Consider the following 27,199-nt stretch of genomic DNA (forward strand, 5'->3'; position numbering starts at 1 on the left):
GCATTTTTATAGGGAATCTGCTATAAAACGGATAGGGCGATAATTTTATTTTTCAAAGAGTAAGTTATGAAAATATATATGGCAATTAACCTACACAAAATTCACCATGTTTCTCATCGATAGCCTAATTAATCTACACGTGGATGAAACGCGAAAATTGTGTAGCTTAATTGTTCTCTGTATAAGTATAACTTATTACCTAGCTCTACTCACGTATTGAGCATTGTTACAGAAAGTACGAAAAGCCGATACGTGAAATAATAATAATTATATATGTGTGTGTGTGTGTGTGTGTGTGTGTGTGTAAGAGAACAAAACTGGTGTATTATAGACACAAGGTTTGTCGTTAGTAACCGGCCAGTAACAGATTTTAGTCTAAATAATGGTTTTAAATCAATACATTTGATTATTTTTACAAATGCTATACATTAACTGCCCTATTATTCTAACTCTCACTGTAATAAATATATATATATATTAAATATGACGGCATGACGGCTTCCCTACGTGTGCTTTGAATTAAATTAGTTTTTTTTTTTCTCATGGTTGGTGCCTATAAACACAGTGTTTGTGTTTGAGTGTATGTGTATGTATGTGTTTTTGCAGACTTTCTATTTTCTTTTGTCTACATTTTTTTCTTCCCCAATCCCCCTTTTTTAGTCCATATATATATATATAAAACAATCCCAACTGTTATTTAAGGAACACACATTTATCTCTGAGGAGTTGTTTAGTGAATTTCTGCTATTCAACAAAACACGTGTAAGGCATACTTCATAAAAATTATGAGTGCGGATTAAAAACATTTTTTTTTTTCCTTTAATGATAACTAATGGTATACAGGGTGTCTAAAAAATATACTCTTGTGTTCAAACCTTTTATTGAGAATAAACCCTTGAATGGAATAGATTCGAATACAGAAGACAAATGTGATTGAAGAATCATGTTCACAAATGTTGAAATAGGTGACAATTTTTGTTCAGTCAACTTCGATAGCAGTTAAAGTGTGAGGACATTTTTTTTTTTTTTTTGGGTACACCCTATATATATATAAGATTCTCACGTGCGGTTCTTCCCGTGTGTCATTCTCCACATTCATCAATCTTTTCTCTCCACTTGCTGTCCGCTCGCTTCATCTGTCAATCCAACACACATACACACACACATTATACATGCGTGTGTTTAGATTCCCGCGTTTTGTTCTCTCGTATCGTAACTTTCCCTTTTTCTGTCTATCTGTTTTGGCTTTGGGGGGGGGGTAGCTGTGCTTCTTTGTAATCGACTCCCCACGAGGGCAAACTTAGACATAATATCGATTATTTTATAATTCATGGAAAGTTCTGGTCCCCAAAAAGGGGGCACTGTGGATTTAGACAAAAATTAAAAGTAACCCAGGCGTTACGAAAACTTCTGTCCTCGCGTCAGAAGAAAACAGATACTACACTTTCATCGCAGTATAAGGGCCAGACTTTAGCTTTTCCATATATACATACGCATATGTATATAGCGAGCTATATCAATAATAAATAAGGCCTAATTTACAGACAGGTTGTTTCGCTGTAACACACCTCCACAGTAAACAGGCAAGTGTTTAAGGTTGAGATTGAAACCGGGGGTCGCTATTATCCACTACGCCATTCTCGAAAGCTATTAAGCAGAGAAACTTTACTGTTTAAGAACAGGGTCAACTACTGATGAACTCTATTCCTTTTTATCGTTAATTACCCCTCCTCTCTTTCTCTCTCTCTCTCTCTCTCTCTCTCTCTCTCTCTCTCATTATATATATATATATATATATATATATATATATATATATATATATTGTGTATGTGTGTGTGTGCATTGCATTAGTAAGTAAATTTAAATATACGTTTAGAATTTAGATCAATTATGTTTTCATTGGAATAGTTACAATCTCCGCCGTTCCTCCTCGATGGAATGAACCCTTGGAAGCTACTGTATTATTACTAATATTACAACTACCATTACTAATACTACTACAACTAGTAGTAGTATTAGTAATGCCTGTGACATGAGAACGCGTTCTATGTGATTGTATGCCGAGAAGGCACAGAGAAAGCACAGCCCTTCGTTCGCACTTCTCCCTCTAAACTCTTACGCTTTTCATATCACTATTGGTGGAGGAGGGCCCCACCTCTATATTAATCAAACGGTATCCACCCGCTATCCTCTCCCCCATCTTATACAGCACCCTATTGCACGCACACATTTAGTGAGTGTGTGTGTCTGTGTGTGATTTTTTTTTTTTTAACATAGCGGCGAAGATATGTATATACGTACATTTTACGTATATCCTTAGCTATTCTCCTTTAACTATTCTTTTCTTTGTTTTTTTTTTGTTTTTTCTTTGCTTTTTTTGGGGTTTTTTTTTCTTATTTTCTTTACATCTGCCTTAATATTTTTTATTCTAAAGCTCCACATTTTGTTGTTGTTGTTGTTTGTGGGGGGGAGGAGATAGCCTGCCCTTCCCCATCCTTTCCACCCGACTTAAACCCCCCATCCCCACCCATCCCCGAAAAATACAATCCCCCACCCCACCACCGCAACCGACCCCCAAGATACCGGCGGACCAACATTCCCTGCTCCCTCGCGTCACCATCAACATCACCATCATTGCAATAATGTCGTTATTCTTGCATGGATTCGTCTCCCCTCTCTCTGGCTTCATCCTCTTGCATTATTATTGTTACCCTCTCTCTCTTCCCTCGCTCGCTCGCTCTTCCTGGCTCTCTACAAACCTACGACTATAACAACGGCTGCTGCTGCCGAAGCATCTTTTTAAGTTTGCTATAACAAAACAACACCAGCGACGGTTACTCGAACCAGAGGTGAGGCCCCGGGTTAGTCGGAGGAGGCATGGGAAAAGGTGTCCTAACCTGTCGCCCTCACCACTACCCTTGGTCATATTGCGACACCCCGAACAATTTATCTTGTCCCTCCATAAAACGGATTATTATTTCAATTATACTATTACTTACGCAAAATTTTTTGCCTTTATTCTGTAGGCAAGGAAGTTTTGAAAGAGACTACCATTCTTCAGAGGAACAAATCGGTAAGTACTATTTTTATTATTATTATTTTTATTATTATTATTGGTATTAGTAGTATACTTGATTATCAATATTAAACATAAGCAATTATACTATCCCGTTTGCACTATGAACTTTCTCATAAATTCATACAGTCTAAGAAAAGACCTGAACAGCTCATCTTCCTTGTACTATGTTTTGTCCCTACTAAAATATTGGTTCTTCTTCGTTATCATAGCGAAATTGGAAATTTTGAATTGTAAGTAAAACCAACGGTACCCACTTAATTGCCACGTTGCAGTAATGAACATATCCCAAAATCCCGAAAAACGATAAGGTAGAAAATTAACTATTAATGAAAACAGTTTTGGAAGACAATTAGCGAAAAATTGAGTTTTGCTAAATTGGCCTGAGATTTTATAGCTTTCAAAAAATAATTACCTCCTTTTTGTTATGATTCGAACTCCTGTTTCTTTTTTTTTTTTTTTTTTTTTTTTCTTTTCTGCAAAACTCAATTTTTCGATTATTGTCTTCGAAAACTATTTTCATCAATAATTAATTTTGTACCTTATCGTTTGTTGTAATTTTTGGATATGATCATCACTGCGACATAACAATTAAATAGATACCATTGGTTTCACTAGAAATCCAACATTTCGATTTACGAATTTCGCTATTATGACGAAGAAGAATCAAAATATTTATAAATATGTGCGTTTTCAATATATCTACCTAATTGCTTTCCCACGAGGGTAAAGTTTTAAAAATGTCTCTACTATCAGGTAAAATCAGCTATCCTGGAAGGAAGAATCTCTTTTGCCGATTCTCCAAAAGCTAATACATAAACATTGTACTCTCGTTTGGTACTTTGTCATCATTATTATTATTATTCGCCCTGCCAAGCAGCGTCTTTTAAAACCACTCCGTGACGAAATAAGGCCTGTTTCTTTTTATCGTTCATATGTTTCTTGGTTTATTATTTATATAGAATGAACTTAAGATGTCGCAGTTAAATGTTCCGATTCTTGACAAACGAGTTTTCTTAGCCATGGAAACACGCCTCGAAATAATTTAGTCATCGCTAACTCCAAATAACTGAGTATAATTTCGCATGTGTGTGTGTGTCTGCGATTGTGCGTGTGTTAGAGTGTCTCACGTTTTCAGGATTTACGTGTTTGAAAACTAAGTTATTAAACGGAATAAAACTAATAAAAAGAAAACAGTATATCCCAGAAAAAAAAAATTATTTATTTTATTACACCCAATAATTCTTTACAAACGAAAGAAAACGAACAAACCGTTTTTGTTAACACTAAAAATACGCAACTCCTAAAAACAGTGGGTTTCTTGTAGACGGGGAACATATTTCGCTGGGATACAACTGTTTTGCTTAAAACCCCCGTAACGAAGTCGTTTTTCGTGAGAACCGCGAAGGTTGCTGTTCGTATCACCAAGCCTCTGGTTTATATATAAACACTGGCGAAATTAAAATAGAACATTACGCGACCCAAAAGAATATGGAGAAACAGAAAAAATAAGAAATGTGAAAATATCTTTTGTTAATTCTTAGAACACGTGGTTAATGTTAAGTTGGGTAAATTTCTGTTAAACCGAGTAATGTCGGTTTCTTTTTCTAGAAATGAATTTGGTATTTATATATTTACGATTTCATTACAAAAAGAAATGGCGTCGAATAGAATTTATATATATATATATATATATATATATATATATATATATATATATATTGCCTGTATAATACAAAAATCAAACCAAAAAAATGGATTAACTATTTCAGATACTTACGTAGAATACGAATCGTACAATATTCTATAGGATTTTCAAGTTAAATTCAACTTACATTGTATCTTTTGTTTATTCTATTGTTAGGTTCAAGTACAGGATAGTTTGCGTTTTTTTTTTTTTAAATGCTCCCCTCTCGTTAAGAATATTTATTAGTAAATAGTACCGTTATTTCAGCACGGTCCGTATTATGCATACCCTTTTTTAATAAGTATTTCTTTTAAATGACTAAGAATGGTACCTCTTTTTTTATATACTTTATCAAGTTTACATATACTCTGACACTCTGAATCGGGACAACATTTTTTTAACTGCCTCAGTTGTAAAAGGATTTCTTCATTTATCTATGAGAGAATAGATAAAGTGTAGTATCAGAACAGATACTATACTTTGCTCTTACACAAAAAGCCAACGAGAGTTCCTATTGATATGTAATTGCTTCCCTGCGAGAGCAATATGTGACACAATGTTGTTTTTTTTTATGTGAGGAAAAGCTAGCTCTCCCAAAAATGGGCACTCTTAAAAAAATGCCTTCGTATAGAAGGGTTACCCTAGATATACTTATTAACAAATTAACTCAAGTGCAACACTGCAACATCAAAACCGGTACTACACTTGGATCTTAGCTACTTTTTCTATGATATAAAACGATGGTCTTTATTTACTTTCATCCCCGCGAGGGCAGAGTTAAAACCGAAATTAGCCGAAAACAGTTTATTCTGGTTCACTTACTCAAAACAAAACATATTTACGTTAAATATAATGGACGGTATAATAATTTTAAGTTTCATAATTGTTGGTTGCAAATAAAGTATTAAGAAGTCCGATACTTTACTTCCTGTCAGTAAACAACATGTCTTATCACTTTACTCACGACTAATAATTACGGAACTAAAAATACTTATAACTTATATTAAACACTAGCCTGGGTATTTGGAGGTGTGTGTTGAGCAAAAAAAAAAAAAAAAAAAAAAAAAAAAACGGTGATAGTAAGTAGGCAGGTTCGAACCCGTACAGCGAAGGAGGAAAAAAACGTGAAAAAAAAAGTGACGTCTTTGCCATCGCGTCCATATCGCTTAACCGGAAGTGGCGAAGGTTTAAATTAAGACTAGTCAATCGAAAAGAGAGGATGTAACGTTGAAAAATATCAGCGAAAAAAGCGACCCCTCCTTGTAGAAAAGTGCCCAGTTGAGGGTGAAGGAATTAATGTTTTGGGCCAATTTTTCGATATTTGTCGTCCGAAGGATTGAGCTTCAAAATCATATCGATCTCGTGAAAATCCATCGCCTCTGTCGAAAGTTTTAGGGTACATACATTCATACATACATTTAAACAGACAGGTGAGATCTCTATTATAGATACTATTTTTAAGCGCAAATAGATCACAAATAAGTTTATAAGCCAAAATAAATTGTTTTACACTTCTTTTAAAATAATTTATTTCGTCAATAGTAATATTTACATGTTTACTTTAAGTCTAATAGCAAAAATAAACCATAATGATTGACGTTCGTTTTTATACTGTATCAAAAATCATTTAATGTTTAAAAAAATGTTTCAAAATTATCTTAGAATCTCGAAGGTCTCACGAAGTAAATTCTGTGTCGGTCATTTTAATCCATACTACTAGATTAAAGCATGTCCGACACGGTGTGAACCTTCGAAATTCACTAAAATATAACGATTTTGAAGTATTTCAAAACTAGAAATTAATTTAAGTCAAGTATTACAGTTCACTTGTACTTTAAAACTAACACAGAAACGTGAATTTTCCATCGCGCCTCTGTCGTATAAACGATTACTCGGATAAATGTTGACAACTAGTAAAATTGATAATGTAAGTTTCGAGTTGTGTGTGTGTGATGTTCGTCACTACTCCAAGGAACTGGAAATTATTGTCAGCACGTAGATCAAGAAAAAACCACCACTAGCTCACCTCCCCTCCCAAATGATTTTTTACTTTTTTTTTTTTTAGGCGATTACGTGTTAACACCCTGAAAACCTTGTCAGAAAGAAAATAAATAGTTTCGCAGTAAATTTAAACTGATCCTCCATTTCCGGGTCTTTCTAGTGTTTTGGGGGCAGTTATTTATTTATTTATTTTATTAAATATAAATCTTGGACGTTTCTACTTTATTAGGCGATTACGTATTGTTTTACAACCTTACCACCCGGACTTGGGGTTAGTGGTAAAAGAATTATGTTAATAGCCTGAAACATCTAGAATGGCCCGGAAATTAGGGACAATTTTACGTTAAATATATATATATATATATATATATATATATATATATATATATATATATATATATATATATATATATACAGTGATTCCCCACTTGAAGTTTTAAAATAATTATTTTTCTTTCTTTTTTTCGCTGTTTACGTTTACGTTGTCTATTTTCCCCAGAATCAGTCTATGCGCGAACTTTAAACGCTTTTCTGACTTCTAGTAAATACTTTTTGGTTCTTTTCAACGCAAATAGATCACAAACTAGTAAATAGATCAAAATAAAATATTTTAAGTTAATTTCTTAAGTATCTTATTTTCTTCTTAAAATAATTTATGTCGGTAATAGTAATGATTGCCATAAAAAAAAATGTCTCTGCTCAAAAATAATGACAAAGGAACGTCGCCGGCCGCGGTCTTTATTCCGGAGCTCCACCGAACTCTTTATCTCGATAACCTGTTCGCTATATACTGCGTGCTTTAATTGTATACACGCACACACACACACACACACACACACACACACATACACAAGAATATAGTGTGGAGATTTCTAAATACACTACAGGCGTGTTTCACTAAAAACTTCTCTCCACACTCGTTTTCTTTCGTTTCAAAATACATTCCCCCTGCCAACTGCTTCTTCATTTATTACTACAGCAGAGCTACTACTACACACACACAATTATATCTAGGCATGTCCTTTATTCGTCTTTTTCCCTTTCTTTCAATCTCGATGGTCAGTAAGGCTTGAACTCAAATGACCGATCATTTTTTCACAAAGCAATAAACCCTTAATAAGTCCCAAAAGCCTTTGGGCTAAACACAACTGTATTCTCACAATTTCATTTTTTTTTTTCTTTTTTTGCCTTTCTATAATATTTTATTTAAGCAATCCATTTGGGCACTTTACAGCATAACAAAACAAAAAAAATGGCATAAAAAACAGATATAACACAAAAACTGTTACCAAAGGCAAGATAACTTAGTATTCTACCTACCTAATTTTTTGTGTGGTAACGCAACTGTTGGCTTGCTCACGGCTGGTCGTCTTCAAGTCTAATGTGAACAAATTCCTATTGAGTCGTCCATTTAGATAATCTAGCCCTACCAAAGTTTTACCGCGACTTGTCTCACCAGCCACCTAACACTTATCCTTGATTGGCTTCCGGGCCTTGAGGTCCTCCTGGATATGACCTTAAACTATATCCAGTAGTGAGACCCCAGTTTGAGTGCTTTGGGGAGTGTGGAGCCACCCTTTAATTACCATTGCTCCCAGGTCCATTCTGACCCGAAGTGGTAGTACCTGTTAGGGTCCCAACTATGGGTTAAATAGAAACTGATTTGAAAACAACAAATATATTCTATTAAAAAAATTTTCTTCAAAATCTTTGGATTCGGCATTAAATAACCCGAAAAGGGTTGATATGCCGTAAAACAAAAATAACCAACCAACCAATCCGGGCCTTAATAAATGTTGACCCTAAAAGAAATAAAAACTTAGAAACGCAAGTAATGCCGAGTGTTAAGTTAAATCAAGAAAAAATGGTGGACATGAGACGATCATCTTGGAAGTCCCGATAATCGCTCAAAAATCGAAAAACAAAATACTGGTAGAAACCCTACATAATAAATATCATATTTAAGTAGTTATGTTTAGCTACGAGCTTTAAAAGTTACTCCATTCGATGCACGAACCATGTTGATATCTATCTACCAATTGATTACCCCCCCCCCGAAGGAATCTCCATATTTATAAGCTTTCTGTCGAAACTTGACCTTCATGTCAAAAATATCATAATGATCCTATTAGCTTTTAAATTAAAAGCAAAATGTAGTATCTATTCTGATAGTACACTTGATTTCATCTGACATTAGTCACTGAAGAAAAAATCCTTCTAGACTGAGACAATATTTATTTTTGTCTTTGTCGCTTTTTAGAGGGAAGTTGGATTTTCCTCGCATTAAATTTTATATATTAGCTATTAGATGCAAAAATATTGTTCTTTTTTTTTTGGCGTTTAACTAATATATATATATATATATATATATATATATATATATATATAAGGACATTATTATTTTTTTTGCACCAACCTAATATTTCTTATATATGCGTCTATTACTTAATTTCTTACCAAAATTTAATTATTTAAAAAAAAAAAAAAAATTGGCAATTTAAAACTGATCGGACATCTCACAAAATGATTAAATTTGAATCACATACTTTCTTTCTTTTTTAACTCTTCTAATTCATAATATTTAATAGAGAACTAAAATGATGCACGCTGATTTTTTTTTTTAATGATATATATTTCAGTAAAAAAAAAAAAATTAATTAATTAGGAAAGATTTTGAGATGTCGCTAAGGTGAACAATTCCGACTTTACCTTTATCTTAAACAAATTGTCCAAAAATCAGATAATTTTGTTCCATCGAATAAAAGAATACAATTTTAAATAAATACATTTTTGAAAGTGGCCAGTTTTTTTTTATCGTTATTTGATAAGAATTTTCTAGAATAATTTTCTTTGAAACGTAAATAATTAAAGCGTAAGTCCTCCTCCCCCCGTTTTGAAATTTTTACAAATTAAAGTGAATAATTACAATAACTAATTTTTGTTTAATTTTACTATTCGAGATCATATGGATTGATATATCCAATTCACTCGATTTTCAATCACACTTTGTATAAAATTCGTCTTTTAGTTTTAAAAAAAAATACAATTTAAATTAAATTGGATTAAATTTCTTGCTCATCGGTAATAAACTTTTTTACACACAAAATCTTTTATAAACGTTAAAATTCTACAAATTCCGTTAAACAGACGACTCGATAATTTCAGAGTGTCAAATTATCATTAAAAATGCTCATTAAAACGAATATTATAACTATTTCCGGTCAAGAATTAACTAATTTTTAATTTTTTTTTTTAAATGACTGCCATATTATAAATACAGAAAAATGGTTACTCGTTCTATCCTACGCTATGTGGCAATGAAAGAGGCAATCATTTTGTGTTTAATTCAAATAATATTAAAATAAATACTCACTCTACAAAACTAAAATGTTATTTTGTAGATATTTTTTAATTCCAGTTATTTTCAATTTGTTAGTATGTAACTGCTCCAATTCCAAAAAAAAAAAAAAAAAAAAAAAAAGAAAAATTAGAGAAATAAATAATTTCAGTTTTATTTTTTTAAGTTGACTGCGTGGGGGCAAGATGTAAAATTTAGTGCCAAAATATTTATCTCAGGCAAATATCTAAGGCATGCGTGCAGTTCATGCGTTGCATGCTTGGAACCTTCGTCGTCACTACTATCAACGATGATATTTGCATTGAGAGCGAGGGATATATATATATACAGGAGTATGTATATAAATATTTCGTAATGTTCGTGTCGGTATGTGCATACGGCTCTCCAGACTGGCCACTTGCTAGCAGAAAACATGCCACTTTAATTCGCAGACATAGAATAGAGTTCTTGTCGATGTTACTCAGAAGAAAATGAAAAGTGTCGTTTGAAAAATCTAATCGTTAAATTATTGAAATAGTTTCCACAAAGGCAGCTAAACCTCTAAAATATCTTAATTATCTATATAAATAAAACCGTAGATGTATGTGTGTCTGTATGTAAACCGGTAATCTCTTAAGCTACTAGTCTGGTCACATAACACTGAAATTAACAGGAAATAGTAATCATACACCAGAAATGGTTTATAGCGAGTAAACTCTTTGTTTGGGTGAATAAATAACGCGTACATACATATATCGACAAGTTGAAATGCAATTTGTTTCATTTCAAATTGCCAACATATTTTTACTTCTTTCTGCGCATGCCCAAATTTAATTCATTTTTTTCAAGTCGTTTAATGTTACATCTTTGTTACCCATCGTGCGATAGCTATATCGGTAGGAGACGCGACTGGAGCGCTAAATGTTTGGGTTTCGATTCTAGCTGATGGCATCCAAGTCATTTTTTTTTTTTTTTTTTTTACTTTTGAAATCACTACTATATATTAGGTACAATATAATATTCAATAGAGAATTGGCTCTGTATAATAATAATAATAATAATAATAATAATAATAATAATAATAATAATACTAATATAAGAAGAAGAAGAAATAAGAAATCTGCATGAATTTAAATATATTTAAGCATATTTTACGACCCGGCAATGCCGATCGCCCCGCTACTTTTATTTATAAATATTCGTAAGAATTTAAATTCTTCGGTGCTTGTGCAGTTTAGGGGCTATTTTTTATTTTATTTATTTATTTATTTATTTATTTTTTTGTATAGGATTTTCAAGTTAAATTGAATTTTTATGATTTATTAAATCGTTCATTGAAAATTTAGAATAGTTAAAAAAAAATGCAAACATTAAGAATGGCATTCTCAGCTATGTTATTATTTTCAGCACGGTCAGTAAACTGCACAAGTATCCGATTCATGATTGTTCCTATTTACTTGCCTCCTCACGATGGCAGGGTTAGACACAAGGTCGATTCTTAAATGCGCGGAAAATCCAACTCCCCAAAAAGGAACACTCTGGATAGGAACAAAAATAAAAATTGTCTCGGTCATGAAGGATTTCTCCTCCACTGACCGAGAACAGAAAAGGTGAAGGACAACAACACTGCAACACCAGAACAGATACCACATGGTTATCTTCCGATTCTTGATTGTTATCTCGCGTTTCTAGTAAAGTACTATTTTTGTAGGATTTAAAAACAAATATTTGTAATAATTCGCCCAAAGCAGCGAATGTTCGTACGTACGTTATCACCTTTCACAAACATTGTCAAATCATCAGACCAGCAGAAAATGATGATTAATCTGATGTCGATAAGGCGAACCATTGTGAATTTACCGATTTTAAAATTGTTCCAAAAAGCAGGTAATGTCGACTTAAAATCAGTAGAACCTTAAATAAATACATTTCAAAAAGTTATATTCGTTTTATCGATATATTGCGGTAAAAAAGGACAAGAAATATTTATAGTTGTAAAATTATTTAAATTATTACAAATCTGAATAAATAAATAAAACGAAAACATGCATTCGTTTAATTTATGTAAAAGAACGGCGGTGGCAATTATTTTTTATAGAAGCAGAAAGAGTCATTTTTTTTCTCAGTAGGACAGACTGAGAAAGATTTATTATTTAAAAGAAAAACGGGTTTGTTTTACTATACACATAGATTCGAAAAAGTTGGCAAAAAAAAAATATATAACAAATAAATGTTATTAAAAGAAAGATAACTCTCTCTTCTACTTAACTGGATAATTTTCTAGTGTTTTTATTTAATGTAAAATGTTTATTGGGCCCGAAAAACAGTGTTTATCGATGTATTTGAAAAATGCAAATGGCGATTGACTCTGTGTTGAATACGTAAGTTTGGGAAAATGAGTTAAAAATAAAAAAAACTACACAAAATACTGTTAGAAACCCACTCAATATATGTTACTGTAACATAGGCGGATATATAGTGAGCTTCTAACAGTATTTTGTACAGTTTTTTTTTTTTTTTTAGTTTTAACTCTTTTTCCCGAACATACATATTCAACAGAGTCCGTCGCCACTACCATTTTTCAAATACATCGATATTTTATATCATAATCCCAACCAAATAAAAAAAGCTCAATACAACTTTTTGTATGTATGACTAGTTTTTATCTAATGCAATTTCAATTTATGCAATAACCAGCAAATTCATATCTTTACTATCATAATTGTTTGCTCAACTCTTTCCTCTGATGAAGGAAATCTTAATATTTATTTTTTTTTAGTATCCTGTCGAACAATAAATTCTTGTAAATTGTAATTTACAGTTTTTGTGTTCTCATATATATATATATATATATATATATATATATATATATATATATATATATATATATATATGTGTGTGTGTGTTTCAGCGAAAACCCAGTACGGGAATCGCTTCGTCAGATGTCCTTGGCCTGACGAAGCGATTCCCGTACTGGGTTTTCGCTGAAACATGTATGCTTATGTGTAGCCATTTGTTTGTAAACTAAATTCACTTATTTTGGCTCTGTCTAAACATTGAGCACTCTTTTGGTGGACACACTTATATATTTTGTTTTGAACAAACAAAAAATAATTACTACCAATACAATATATATATATAAGCCTGAGGAATCCTAGAGTGGATGAAACGCCGAATATTCAGTGTAGCTTAATCGCCATATATATTTTATAAATTACTATATATATATATATATATATATATATATATATATATATATATATGAGAGAGAGAGGGGAAGATTGCTTTTACGATAAATACGGTTAAATAGTGGCTTCGCCTCCAAGCTCTTTTTTTTATTTACTTAGAAAGTCACCATAATATATTTGGACGTATATAATATTTTATTATTTTGTTTTTAAATAGTGCGTACATGTATATTTCAAGATAACTACCTCTCGTCAGCGTAGTTTGACTGCTTCCAGGAATCAAACTCCGAACCATGTGTATCAAAGTCCGGCGCGTTTAACCGTTACGCCATGATCTATATATAGTCATCCACAAACACTGTTTAGCTGTATCACACCTCCTCAGTGTGTCTAGACCAGCACCCATCCCAAGCCCTGGATCGACTCAACAACCATCGGGTTGATAATAGCCAGTAACTCTATCCATGAATCCACTGGGACAGACGCCATTTAAAATCAACTTTTCTAATTAGGAACCGAGCCAAATGAAGATAGCAGATATTGTATACACAAAGCTTTATTCAATATAAAGTTTTTCATAACATTCAAATACACGTTCTACCTTATTGGATACTAATACTCTTCTGATGACATAATCTATCGTACAACTGCCGTAAAGTGTGAAGATATACTACTTTTCTTAATGTTATTATTATATAACTTTATTATGGCATTCACTCACCACTTAATAAGGCCAAAAATCACTCGAGGATAAAGGTTAGTGAGATTTTCAGTTGAATGATGGTAACAGTAATATGAAAGGATTGAGAACTATTATTAATTCACATGACATATTTGTTGACACTAGATTTTTAAAAAAAAACATGTTGTAACCTGTAGTGAAGCATTCCCGCGATAATGTGTTCCGCGAGTGGTATAGTTGTGGAAAGAAACGAACTGTGGAAGTTCCGATTGATTTTTGGTACAAAGAGGAAGAACGTAGAATTCTTTGCAGGGTTGGTAGAAAGACGAGTTATTTTATAGGAAGGGAACCAGAGCTTGAAGCCTAATCAAGCACCTGCAATGGAAATACCGATGGAGTAAGGAAAGACGTAAGAGGGTGGGGCAGGGAAGAGAAGTGATTATGTCTCACCTGGTTCCAAAGTCAATTTTGTACTCTTCTTAAGGCAAGTAAGAGTTCCCTGAGTGGCACCTCTTCAGACAGGGTTTTTCTTATCACTCCAGGACGAGGAACCTCTTCTTAGATTCTTTCCATCTTATTGGTGTCTGTCATACAAGGGTTATGACCAGGGCTATGACAACAGCATATTCTTTTCATTGTTTTGACTCTCGAGTATATATCCGACACAGTTGGACACAGTTAATCAATCGAGAACCACATTACTCCATATAAAAGCATATAAGATATCAACGGATACACACTCGATAGTCAAAAGAACATGCTATTGTTATAGCCCTAGTTATGGCATGATCACCATACAAGGATTGGTGACACTATTTATCTAAAGTAGACCTCAATCTTCTTTTAACATATAGCACCTGATATTCCCAGATGGTCACTCATCTGGTACTGGCCAGGCTTAATCTCGCTTAACCGGTAATGTAATGGGGAATCGGTGTGTCAACGTGATTCTGCGGTATAATAGCAGCATTCTAATTGAATCAACATTGTAATATAGGATAGCATAAGATGGTGCTGATACAGTTGCTGAACGGGACACAAGCCGGCTACGTTATGGTTAGTTTAGGATTAGAGTTTTAAAAAATCCTGTGATAATATTAAAGAACCTGGTACTTGTGTAGTTTACGGATCGTGCTGAAATAATAACGTTAATATTTCCAATGCCATTCTTTACATGGGTAGAAGGAATTAGTTAACTATTCTGTACTTTCACTTAACAATTTAATAAACAAAAGATATTGTAAAATATTGACTTAAACTTGGAAATACTATTTTTTTTTTAAATAGCACGATTTGTAAACTGCAGAAGTACATAAAAGTTTTTTTTTTTTTTCCGGTTCAAAAGCTGTACCAGTCACCGTAAGATTCCAAGAAAGTTATATATATATATATATATATATATATATATATATATATATATATATACATTTTAAATGATTACTTCTTTGATTTCTATAACTAGAAATCTGAAAAATATCATCTTTTACAGTTCAAATATCATCAATCGTGTGCAAATGTAATATTCTACTAGTATTTTGTTTAATTTTCGATTTTAATGTGATTATCGAGACTCGGCAATGGCTGTAATGAGACTACCATTTTGTTTTTCGTTCTAATTCGACAAAATGTACACTACCATTATTCTTAAATAAAAAAAGCACTTTAAAATAAGTGAAAACACAACAGCTTTCCAGAGGAGTAACTTAGCTTGTTTTTTATAACATTTATTTGTTGTGTAATTATTTTTTTTATCTTTTTTTTTGGGGGGGGGTAGCTATTCTGAAAGATGTCCCTCCTCAAAAAAAACTAATACAAAAATACCAGTGGATTCTATCGTAAAGTTTTACATAGGAAAAAGTTGCGCGTGATCTTTATATGGGGTTTCGATTTAAATTGCATTCCCCGATAGACGGACATTGTAAACAGAATCTAGATTTCAAGAAAATAGGAGAAAATTCCTTCACTTCGACGAAGACACGTGCGAGACTGTGTCGTACATCTGCTATCTCACGCTGTTCTAATGACAAGTGTTGTCGTTTAAGCGTGCACATGCATTAAACGCGGTATTATGTACAGTGTTGCCTCTGTGCAAAAGCGATTCAAACCATTTTACTGGCGTCTTTTGCAACGATACAAAGAAAGAAAATAAAGCTACAAAAATACGTGGAAAGGCTAATGTCATTTATACAAAACACCTCAAAACAAACATCATAGAAGGAAATACAAGTACTGTTTAAATGGCACGCATCTCTAGCTCCATTATTCGACTAAAATTCTTCAAAACATTCTATATATACAAGCTGTGCCGTGACCCGTTTGGTCACAAATAGCACTAGCTTACATTAGTGCTAATATCTCTATCTTTTCTCTATTATTATATGAAAGGAACTTTGTGTGTATCTGTGTGTGCGAGTTTGTTCCCTATGAACTCGAAAACGACTACGGCAATTTTTAGCAAATTTTACATAAAGGTGCTTTATGTACTTGGCAGTGTTCTTAGATAGGGTTTTTATCCGAATGGATTCAATAAGCATCGATAATCAATAATCGAAATAATCCAATGAAAAAAGGAACATACGATTTTGACCAAAGTTAACACCTTACACAGCCTAACATCACAAATGCATTTTAAAATTTTTATTTTCACACAAGCCGAAGAGCCTAATATATAAACTCAACAGTAGGTTCTTTAATATGACAGGGGCGTGTTTGAAATTAATGTTTCTGTTTAAAGAACAAGTGCATCGTGATACTTGACTTTTGCATTTTAAACTTTATTCAAGCCATTATATATAAATTAATTTTATAAAATTAACAGTAGGTTTTCTACAGTGTAATTTAGAATACTGCGTGTGTGAAACATTCGTTTCTCATCATTCAATCCCGGGCAACGTCGAGTCTCCCTGATAGTATGATATATAAGTAAAAAGTAAACACAAAGAGACGCCGATATGGATTGTCTTAACATATTTTGATGATTTTTAACCCCTCAATTAAAAGAATTTGTGAAACGCAATACCGCGGGACTGCTTCTCAGTTGACTATAACATGGTCGTTTTCAAATCTAATGTAAATAAGTTCTTGTTGAGCCGTGCTCTTGAATAATCAAACCCTACCTAAGTTCCATCCTTACTGATCATCACTATCTCATAGTCTATCAGATACGCATTAACCTTTATCCTCGAGTGGCCTTGGCCTTGTATATGCGGTCACCCCTGCCCTTAAGAAGAACAAATCTGAGGCGAGCAAGCGTTATTAATTTTCACAGGGTTTTCACTATGGTAGTATGTATTTGGTTGCTTTGAATTATTATTGGGTCTTCCCCATGGACTTCCTAATGTTGAACATCTTAAACAGTTTAGATTTGTCTTTGCCACAGGAAAATATTAAAATACTATTATCCAGCAGAGGCTGAAAAAAAATAAATAAATAAAAAATAAGAAAACTTTTAAAATTGTAAATGTAACCGAGTGTCGTTGAGGAGGACTATCTCTAGGTCGATGTGACTTTTGTTATTTGGTTTGACATATATTCTTAGCGTTGATGAGTACCTCACTGATCTAAGAATACTAATAAAAAAAAATTACATACATAAAGAACTATATATATATATATATATATATATATATATATATATATATATATATATATATAATCAGTAGGGGGTCAAAACAATTGTACGCGTGTACAGTAAATTCAATTTTGAAATGAGCATAAAATTAATGACGTTTCTCAGTGAAACGGTATACTACAAAAATCTATATATATATATATATATATATATAGAGAGAGAGAGAGAGAGAAAGTGAGAAAAAAATAAAAAGGAACAAACCGGATTATGTGTTCATCAACATTTCGTTTTTATTTCGAGACTTTCTCGGGATGAAATAAAGACGAAACGTTGATGAACACATAATATGGTTTGTTCCTTTTTATTTCTCTATTTTGTCGGAATACTATTTCCATTATTTTCATCATATATATATATATATATATATATAGAGAGAGAGAGAGAGAGAGAATATTACAGACAAATTGTCAGTTTAATATGAGGAACCTCAATGGGAATAGGGTTATGAATGCTTTATATGTTATGCTTCACCCTACATGATGAGCTTTTTTATATCTTGATAAGTCTCCAATCAAAGAATGTTCAATATTTCTTGAACTACACCTTATATATATATATATATATATATATATATATATATATATATATATATATATATATATATATATATATACTTCAGAATAAAATTATCTAACTATCAACTGGTATGGAAACCTATGATTATAAGTCTTACTAAATATTATGTGCAGTAATATTCTATAAGTACTATCCCATCTAAATAAAAAGTGCTCGATATACAAGATAGAACAAATATATCAAATTTTAGTCATTCAATAAATTAAAAAATTTATGACGTGAAATGGTTAAATTTCAAATCAAAACTATTTCACGTCATAAATTTTTTAATTTATTGAATGACTAAAAATTATATATATATATATATATATATATATATATATATATATATATATATATTAGTGTTGGGATGATTAATCTGAATTGGGAATCGGAAAAATTCAAATATTTGAGGGTATTGGAATCCAAAAAATTTGTTCCAGTTTTCCGATGCCAAAACGATTCTTTTAATTGTCTTTTTTATTTGATTTTTGTTTAAATCAAAATCTTCCATTGCTGGTTATAATGATAAAATAATAAATATTTATTGATTTCAAACCCCCAGTGAAGCTAAAATCGATAGATCTTCCCCCACAAGTATATTTTTACATTTAGAAAAATATCTGCACATTTAACATGCGTGTTTCTACGGTAATCATAGAAAACGGTAATTGTATCGGAATCGTCCCATCACTAATGTGTGTGAACATTTCGTACTGACTCACGGCGCAACAGATAATAGTGCTAAGTTGACTAAGTGACAGACTACTGGAAATTGAGTCTGAAGGTTCCAGTGATACTAAGAATACAATTACGAACTACTTAAGCTTTCTACCTGATCATGGCAAGGGTATGAGAGCATGCTATCCCCGTGCTTTAAATAAAGGATTCCATGCGAAATTCTGTATATATTCCAGAGTTCGACAAGAAGCACCTGAGAAAAGGTCGGGATCATATCGGTGTGAGAATAACAACCAAGGTGAGAATAGTAATCCAAATAATACAAGTTTATCAATCCTCATCTAAAAAAAAAATCGCAAAACATATTTTCATCTTCATATGATGTTATTGTTTTGCGTTTTTTTTTTAACTTTTATTCGCCCAAGGCAAATTATCACCGAGACGTAAGGGTCTATTGTGATTAGGGGTCAGATTTATATAAGAAATCTTAATTAAGCATTTATGCAGCAAGATGTTTGTTCACTTTACGTTTAAATTTCTGTGTGTTAATACAGTCGAGAGAACAGGGAAGAAATTATAAAGGCAAGCAGTTCTAGGAAGGAAACTATTAGAATAGAAAATGAGTGAAAATAGTTATTCTTATACAGGAAAATCACATTGACACACCGGTTCTCGTTAGATCACACAAGTTAAGCAACATTAAGCCTGGTCACTACTAAAATGGGTGACAATTTGGAAATTTCAGGTGTTGCATGTGCTCTCCGTTTATCGCAGCATTGTTTCCAGTCGTCTTAGACTTCTTGCCACTAGACTCAAGCAATGCAAATTCAAAAGAAGTGTGGTGGGAGATTGTGCAACCTTTGCTTCACAATTATATGTGCAGCTACCCTTACAGGGTGTATCCATTGTCTCTTGAAACTTAATCGGCATTTTGTTATTCTTAGGATTGATGAAATAAATGCGCCTTGCAAGCTGATTGGTCAGTGTCTGGCCAAATGTCATAACCGGGACATTTACTCCAAATAAGAAAGTAAATCATTATTTATGACTGCTACATCACCTCCTGCTTAGGCAAAAAGCCGACAGAGAAAAAAATAGTATTTTGGTAACATTAAACATATAAATTATACACCAGTATCCACATTAACTATGCAATCCCTTCAGCTAAATACTTAGTAAACGGAGTTGTGAAAGCTGGCATAGTGATATGAGACAAGAGGGAGAAAGTAGCCACCCTAGTTGAAGTCAGTGTTCCTGTTACATTTCAGAAGGAGGAGGAGGATGAGGAGGAGGAAGAGGATGGGCGAATCGTCAATTGTGTTTCAGTCTATTTAATTTCAAAAATAACATTTTTTGTCATTTCTTTGACTTAGAAACTTGTTGGTGAAAACAGAAAACACACACAGCTGGTTGTAAAAAATACGTCATTGTTTATTTCTGTAAATATAAGTTTTCAATGACAGATTAACAAATCTAATTGCGGCGTGACGGGGTTGGTGGGTGATGTGCTGAAGACTGTGTTGCTAACACCCCTATCGTGTCGTTGTGTCTACTCCTTCTTTATATCTCTTTTTATTTGGCCTTGATGACCACGACATTTCGATCGGCATTGTTGAGCAAAAATGTGGTCACTCGCTGCCCAGAGATTTTGCGTCTAAAATTTGACCTCTCTTTGACATCATCTCCCAGGTCTTGCATAGACTTCTAACCGACTTTTGTTTTTTGTTTGCCATCAGTTGACCCACGAAGATCCTGCACGTGATCTTCGGTCATGTTTTCTGGCCAAATTTAGTGTTTAACCTCACTCCCGTGGATCTGCTTATGCCATATTCCTAGCGATGTCGGCTTAAAAAGTGGGAGAGAAGATACGTAAATTCCAATGGTTTTATGTACAACTTGGGAAGTCGCTGGAATCCTAACACTATCTCAATTCTAAAAGAATTTCAAAAGCTACTTGGCAACTATAAGTGCAAGATAGATACAAACAAATGCGGTTAAAGGAACGATTGTAATCCTGAAAAAAAAAGATTACTCGCTTGAAGTTTCTGAAATAGCAGATGGATGTCTGACACCCGGAAGGATGACCCATCTTCAACATTGAACGAAAATATCATGAAATTGTAAAAAAAAAAAAAATACAAACAAAAACTATTATACAGTAATTGGCTACAAATTTCATCTATGATGGTGACGATGGCTAAGTGGCTAACTACACGGACTAAAAACCACCACTTGACATTTTGTCTAACCTGATAAAAAGAAAATAAATGAAAATTATAATATGTGTATACAAATTGACATGGTGGAGTAAGGCAGATACGACACCTTGATCCTAGTCTAAAAACATTTTCACGTGTATCGCATTACACTGAACATTTACGGTGACAGGTAATTTAGCTACCTTTCCAGTAAACACTAAGCTCAATAAGATTCTCACAGAATAGACACTAAAGTGTGAGAAAACCAATGTAGTTTTCACTTTAGGTTTTGCTTTGAATAAGAAATAAATAAAAATGGCGGGCGCGGTTCGATGCCTTCGAGCATCTGAGTCACCGGCATGGACGTATTTGGGTTTTTACTAAGAAATTAATGTTAACTGAGTGTTTAGAGCACCAAGAACATACATAATAAAAGAAAGGGTAAATTTCTAGTTTTTCACCTAAAATGGCGGGCGATTGTGTCGTCATTTAATCGTCTGCAATTTTAAAGCTTTATACTTCGGATCTATTTAGAAAGAATAACGATTTTATTTTTACAATAAAATTGAAATAAAGAAATATTTTCTAATAAGTTGTTTTTCATTTTATAATATATATTTATATATAAATGGATCCGAAATATGACCCTTTAAAATATCAGATGATTAAGTGACGTCACAGTCGTCCGCCATTTTAGGTAATAATAAAAACTACAAATTTACCAAAGAAAACATCTTAATTCAATAAATTTTCGCTTGAAGTCTAACGATGCAGTTCGCACACAACTTCAAATCCTTTCCCCACATACGCTTTCTCTCTCTCTCTCTCTCTCTCTCTCTCTCTCTCTCTCTCTCTCTCTCTCTCTCTCTCTCTCTCTCTCCATTTGTAAAACCGAGAGTGATGTATTTGTAAGGTTGAGTGTGTCGTACACACAGACACAACACTCACGCATGCATATTCGAGTTGAGAATGTTAACAGTAGACTATCAAACCAACCAGTTGGTGTGGTATTAGTAATAGTAGTAGTATATAATGGTAGTACTACTAATAACGTTACCATTCACGAATTAGTAGTTATAATTATCTATATAATAAAGTAATCTTGATATTTCCTCTGGTTTTACAGTTCCAGTAGAGAAAATAAACGAATAATTCCTAAACAAATTTTTCATAATCAGCATATACAGCATTTCTTACACCGTGTTTCGTGACAATAAAGTTTGACATTGCACATTTCAGTGCTTGATCGGGGAAAGAACGAAAACAGAAATATTGCTTTTCAATTAAAAGAAATGGCATCTATGTAATTGTCATGTTGAAATTAGTAACAGACTCACAAATTACAGAAAAATTATCAAATAAAAAATTATTTATTAATGAAAATATTTTTCGAAGACAATTGCAAGTTATAGTTAAATAATAAACAGATTCCAAGCTATGAGTTATTTCCCTTGATTAAGTGATATTTCAAAAATAGTAATGGCGGATTAATGAATTGTGAAATCATTTTTTTTTTTTTAATGTAATAATGTCGTTATATTTAACTAATTGCTGCACGACAATTAAGGAGAGACCATTAGTCTTTAATGAAAATTCAATTTCGATTTTCGTTCTAATTCCGAATATGCACCAATTATTTTTCGCTGTCCTTCCAAAAACATGATTACAAAATCATTTATGAATCAGAATACAGTATGATATTATGTGGCCTTTCATTATAATTTACATCATTCCTTTCCACTAAGCATTATTCCTTATTTTACTCCTTCTGCATCCCAAACAAGTCATATTGTCACTTGGAACGCAAGGGGGAAATTATTTAGGATATTTAAGACTGGGAGTAGTTGAGCAGCGATATGTTTGTTTACATTACATTTAAACTTCTGCAGATTAGTGAAGTCAGGAAACAGAAAGGGAATTCCTAAGTTTAGCAATCTGAGAGAAGAAACTATTAGAGCAAACTTTCCAGCATCTAGGAACCTCAACAGTTAAGGGGTGGGATTTTGTTGCTTGTAATGATATTCGCCTCTTTTTTTTTTTTTTCACCCATTTAAAAGATTCATATATAGTTAAGATTTGGAGGGTGACAAGCAATAAGACAATCAACTCCAATAGAGTATTTGTAGCATATCAATTATATCTGCTCAAGAAAGACAAAGAGATGAAAAGAAACGGGCATTTTGCGGTATAGATAGCAAAACAAAAGTGTCAATTATATATATATATATATATATATATATATATATACTCGGGTTTTTTTATATTCAAAAGTAATGGACTAATGAATTCAACGAGGTTGTTAGATAGTGCTCAATAAAAAGAGCTGATAATACTTGTTTATTGTTATATAAACATGCTCACATCCCGCTGCTACAAATAGCCACTTGTTTCAATCAAACAACAGATATCATCAGGCAGCGACTTGACTATTCAAAAGTTCAATGAATAACTTTATTTATTTATTTATTTATTATTTATTCATTGAACTTTTTGAATAGTCAAGTCGCTGCCGGATGATATCTGTTGTTTGATTGAAACAAGTGGTTATTTGTAGCAGCGGGATGTGAGCATGTTTATATAACAATAAACAAGTATTTTATATATATATATATATATATATATATATATATATATATATATATATATATATACACACACACAATAAATAAATGTCAGCAAAGTAAATATAATTTACTTTTCTACCTACTTGGACAACTTTTTTTGTGTTTAACTTATTTTAAAGTGTGTATTAGACGATCATCTGGAGTATCTCGATAATAACTCAAAAATCGAAAACTAAACAAAATCCTGGTAGAATATTACATTTTCGCATGATTTCACATTTATTGGTCATAAATATGATGTCGCTAAGATAAAATAAAACTTGGTTTATTTTAAATTACATTGTTTCAAAATCAAATTCTATCAACTCGTCAATTAAAACAGAATTTTTTTCTGTGAGGTTTATTTTTTTTACGTTATATATAAATAACTATATAGACCTTGTATCAGCTGTTAAGCTCATATTAGGTTGTTCGAAAACACATTTTTTCCTGGTATAGCAGGTTAAATTTAATAATATAAAAAGACAGAGTGTCCCATTCACCTCTGTCTGCTGGCTATCTCCTAAAATAGTATTATCGTTGTCGTAATATTTCCTTTTATTTATAAAATAATCGAATATTCCAGATCTTTGATAATTAATAAACTAAGTGTAATAGGTAATAAATCTGAGAATGACAGAAGCGAGAGTTATAGACAGTGTATAAACTAAGAGTGGGGGGAGGGGTAAACAAGTGAAAAGAGAAAGATAGTCAAAGTTAATAAATGGGTCACTTGCTAAGTAAATCACAAAGTACGGCCAATCAGAGGAATTAAAATGGAATATACGATTTCAAATATAACTCAATCCCCAAACTAAGGAATTTTTTAGCATGAATTTTGCGCGATTAAAATATAAGATAAAAATGTTGTAAAAGAAATAATGATTCACGTGTATTTATCACAAGATCGATGCTATATTTGATTTATATAAACCAGAATAAGCAAAACGTAGTTGTCTCCCCCTTGTTTACTTCTAAAAATAAATGCGAAAAATGCAGAGCTCATCTTAAAAATGTTTTGGATTTGTAAAAACAAAATGACATTATATATATATACACACAAGAGGAAAATATATTGATAATAGAAAAAATATATACTGATGCATATAGATTTGAAACAAGGGAATACAATACAGTGTGTAGGAGTTACCAAAACTCTTTATGCCTATTGCTAGACGTCCCATCCATATTTTGTTACCTAGCACCTCCTCTTTTCTGATGAGAAGCATTAGGCATCAAAATGCATCGCATAATGAGTTTGTATTCACATGTTTCAAATTGATCAATAAATGTATTTGCATCAGTAACGTATTTTTCTGTTATCAAATCTTTTCCTCTCATATCTTAGCTCCATCTTTATCTCTAGCTTTTTATTGTATCGAAAAGTCGCCATTTAAAAATCATTTTTATTTCTTGGATACCCTTATATATATATATATAATTAGTTTTTTTGAGTGGGGGGAGAAATCCAGCAGAGTGCTCAATTATAAGGAAAATCCAAAAATAAGAGTGTGTGTGTGTATATATATATATATATATATATATATATATATATATATTTGTTTTTTTGTTTCCAAAAAGCTTTTAGAGGAGACAAGTCATATCAAGCTCTCGTCAGCCAATACTCCTCACCTTTTATTCCTTGAATTCAGTTGACATTTACAATTCTTGACAGTATCTGTTTCGTAACGCAAAATCAATCAATTATTATATCAATCAGTGAATCTATTATGCCCTTAACTCATCAGAAGAAATAGCAACAATCAATTGAGCTTCTTAAATAAGGATTGGTATATATTATAAGAAAATATATTTCTACAGAAATATGTGTGTGTGTGTGTGTGTGTGTTTATATTTTTATTTTTATTTTCTTCCTTTGAAGATTGTAATGCTGGGTATGGGGCAGTCAAACCAGCTGCCAACATTACCCTGCTTTTTATTGAAACCAACCGAGAGCTCTTTTTATTATGCTCGCTGTTCCCTTAAGTGCAATTGTCTGGATCTCTTTTGCACTTGGTTCACCAAGAATATTAGTTAGGTAGGACTTCAGGTTCTTCTTCATAAGCCCTGTGGCACCTATAATAACTGGTATGATTGGTATCTCTTGTGTCATTTCGTGCACAAGAAGGGGAAAGAAAATAAAATAGTACATCAATTGTAGATTGCTTGCAACTTGTGGACGTCACAAGAGGGTAGACGAAAATACAGATATATTAGAGGGAATATCGTACCATGAAGTTGTAATGACAAACATTTGTTTTTGTCTGCTATGTATATTTTCAAACCGTTATCTAGCTTAGTGTTATTCTGACGAGTGATTTCATTAAGCAAGGTGTAATGTGGTAGAATCCTGTTCATTAATTAAATGATCCAGTAAGATAAGGATTTTTTCTTATTTACAATGTCTCTCTACGGGACAGAGTTAGACATTAGCGTTGTTGTTTTTTGTTTTTGTTTTTTTTTGGGGGGGTTACGTGGAGAAAAGGAACAAAATTTAAAAATTATCTCAGTCGTGAAGGCTTTTTCCTCCATTGACAGAGAATAAGAAACTGAAGTGTAGCATCTGAAGAGCAGATGATATGAACGAAGGCCAAGAAAGATTAAAAATGTACATTTGGTGTTATTTGTCAGATTTCTTTTTTACTCAAATTGCCACTGAGATGCAAGGGGCTACTGCAAATTAGGATACAGGAACACTCTAAATAGGGAGTTGAGCAGTGAAATATCTGTTCACATTATACTTAAATTTCTGCATATTAGAACAGTTATGGAGAGAAAATTCTAGCAGAACGAGGAAAGAAACATTCAGAATAAAAAGCTCTTTAGCACTGGAGATGAGATAATGCTAAAGGGGTGGGATTTTGCTGCATAACGGATTACTTGAGGGTATTTACATCTAGGGGGCGCTATTGCTAAGAGTTCGTCGGAAAACATTCTATGAAAGTAGTTGTTCAGAGGTGCAATATTGCGACGATGGATTATACGTTGTTCAATAAGGTTGGGAAATATTAGTAATATAGACTCGGTGGATGTAAATAGGCTTATATGTTACTTAGGTTAAAATCCTGTCTTGACAAAGTTTAGAACCGGCTTCGAAATCTAGTAGGTGATGCTTTTTTCTCTTCCCCGAAAGCTCTTTCCCCACAGAAGAGACGCTACAAGCCTATCGTTATTTTCAACACAAGTGCTCGTCTGAGCTTCAATCTATAGTTCCTCCTTGCCAAAATTTCATAAGACACACTGGTCTACCTACAACAACTATTAAAAATTCCCCCCACTTTCTGTCTGTGCATAAATCTATACGCAAATTATATGAATAAAGCTTCTTTCCTATAACTGCCTGCCTGTGGAACTCTGTTCCGCTGACCCGCTTTCCAACTGAGTGCAATATGGTCGTCTTCAAGTCCAATGTAAACAAGTTCTTGTTGAGCCCCCCTCCCAAATAATCCATTTCTACACCATTTCCGCCACCAACTATTAATACGCTGTTGTCCAAGTGACTACCATACATTCATTAACCCTTATGCTCGAGTTACTTTCGGGCCTTGATAAGTGGTGAT

The 27,199-nt window shown here is 32.7% G+C and overlaps 1 protein-coding gene across 6 annotated transcripts in view; it reads left to right on the forward strand.

The window, feature by feature from the left end:
* Window positions 1–27,199, forward strand: part of LOC145299148 (inactive tyrosine-protein kinase transmembrane receptor ROR1-like) — a 1,518,258-nt gene that overhangs the window by 1,275,017 nt on the left and 216,042 nt on the right. For 4 of the 6 annotated variants that reach the window (XM_080144380.1, XM_080144378.1, XM_080144381.1 and 1 more), the window contains one exon: window positions 3,027–3,073. In XM_080144380.1, the coding sequence (XP_080000506.1) occupies window positions 3,027–3,073 (47 nt within the window). Of the gene's footprint in view, window positions 1–2,034; window positions 3,074–27,199 lie in introns of those variants that run through there. The other 2 variants (XM_080144379.1, XM_080144377.1) reach the window with 2 other exon arrangements.

The sequence above is a fragment of the Euprymna scolopes genome, chromosome 2 (assembly GCF_053919585.1).
Source record: "Euprymna scolopes isolate OS-2025 chromosome 2, ASM5391958v1, whole genome shotgun sequence".
NCBI lineage: Eukaryota > Metazoa > Mollusca > Cephalopoda > Sepiida > Sepiolidae > Euprymna > Euprymna scolopes.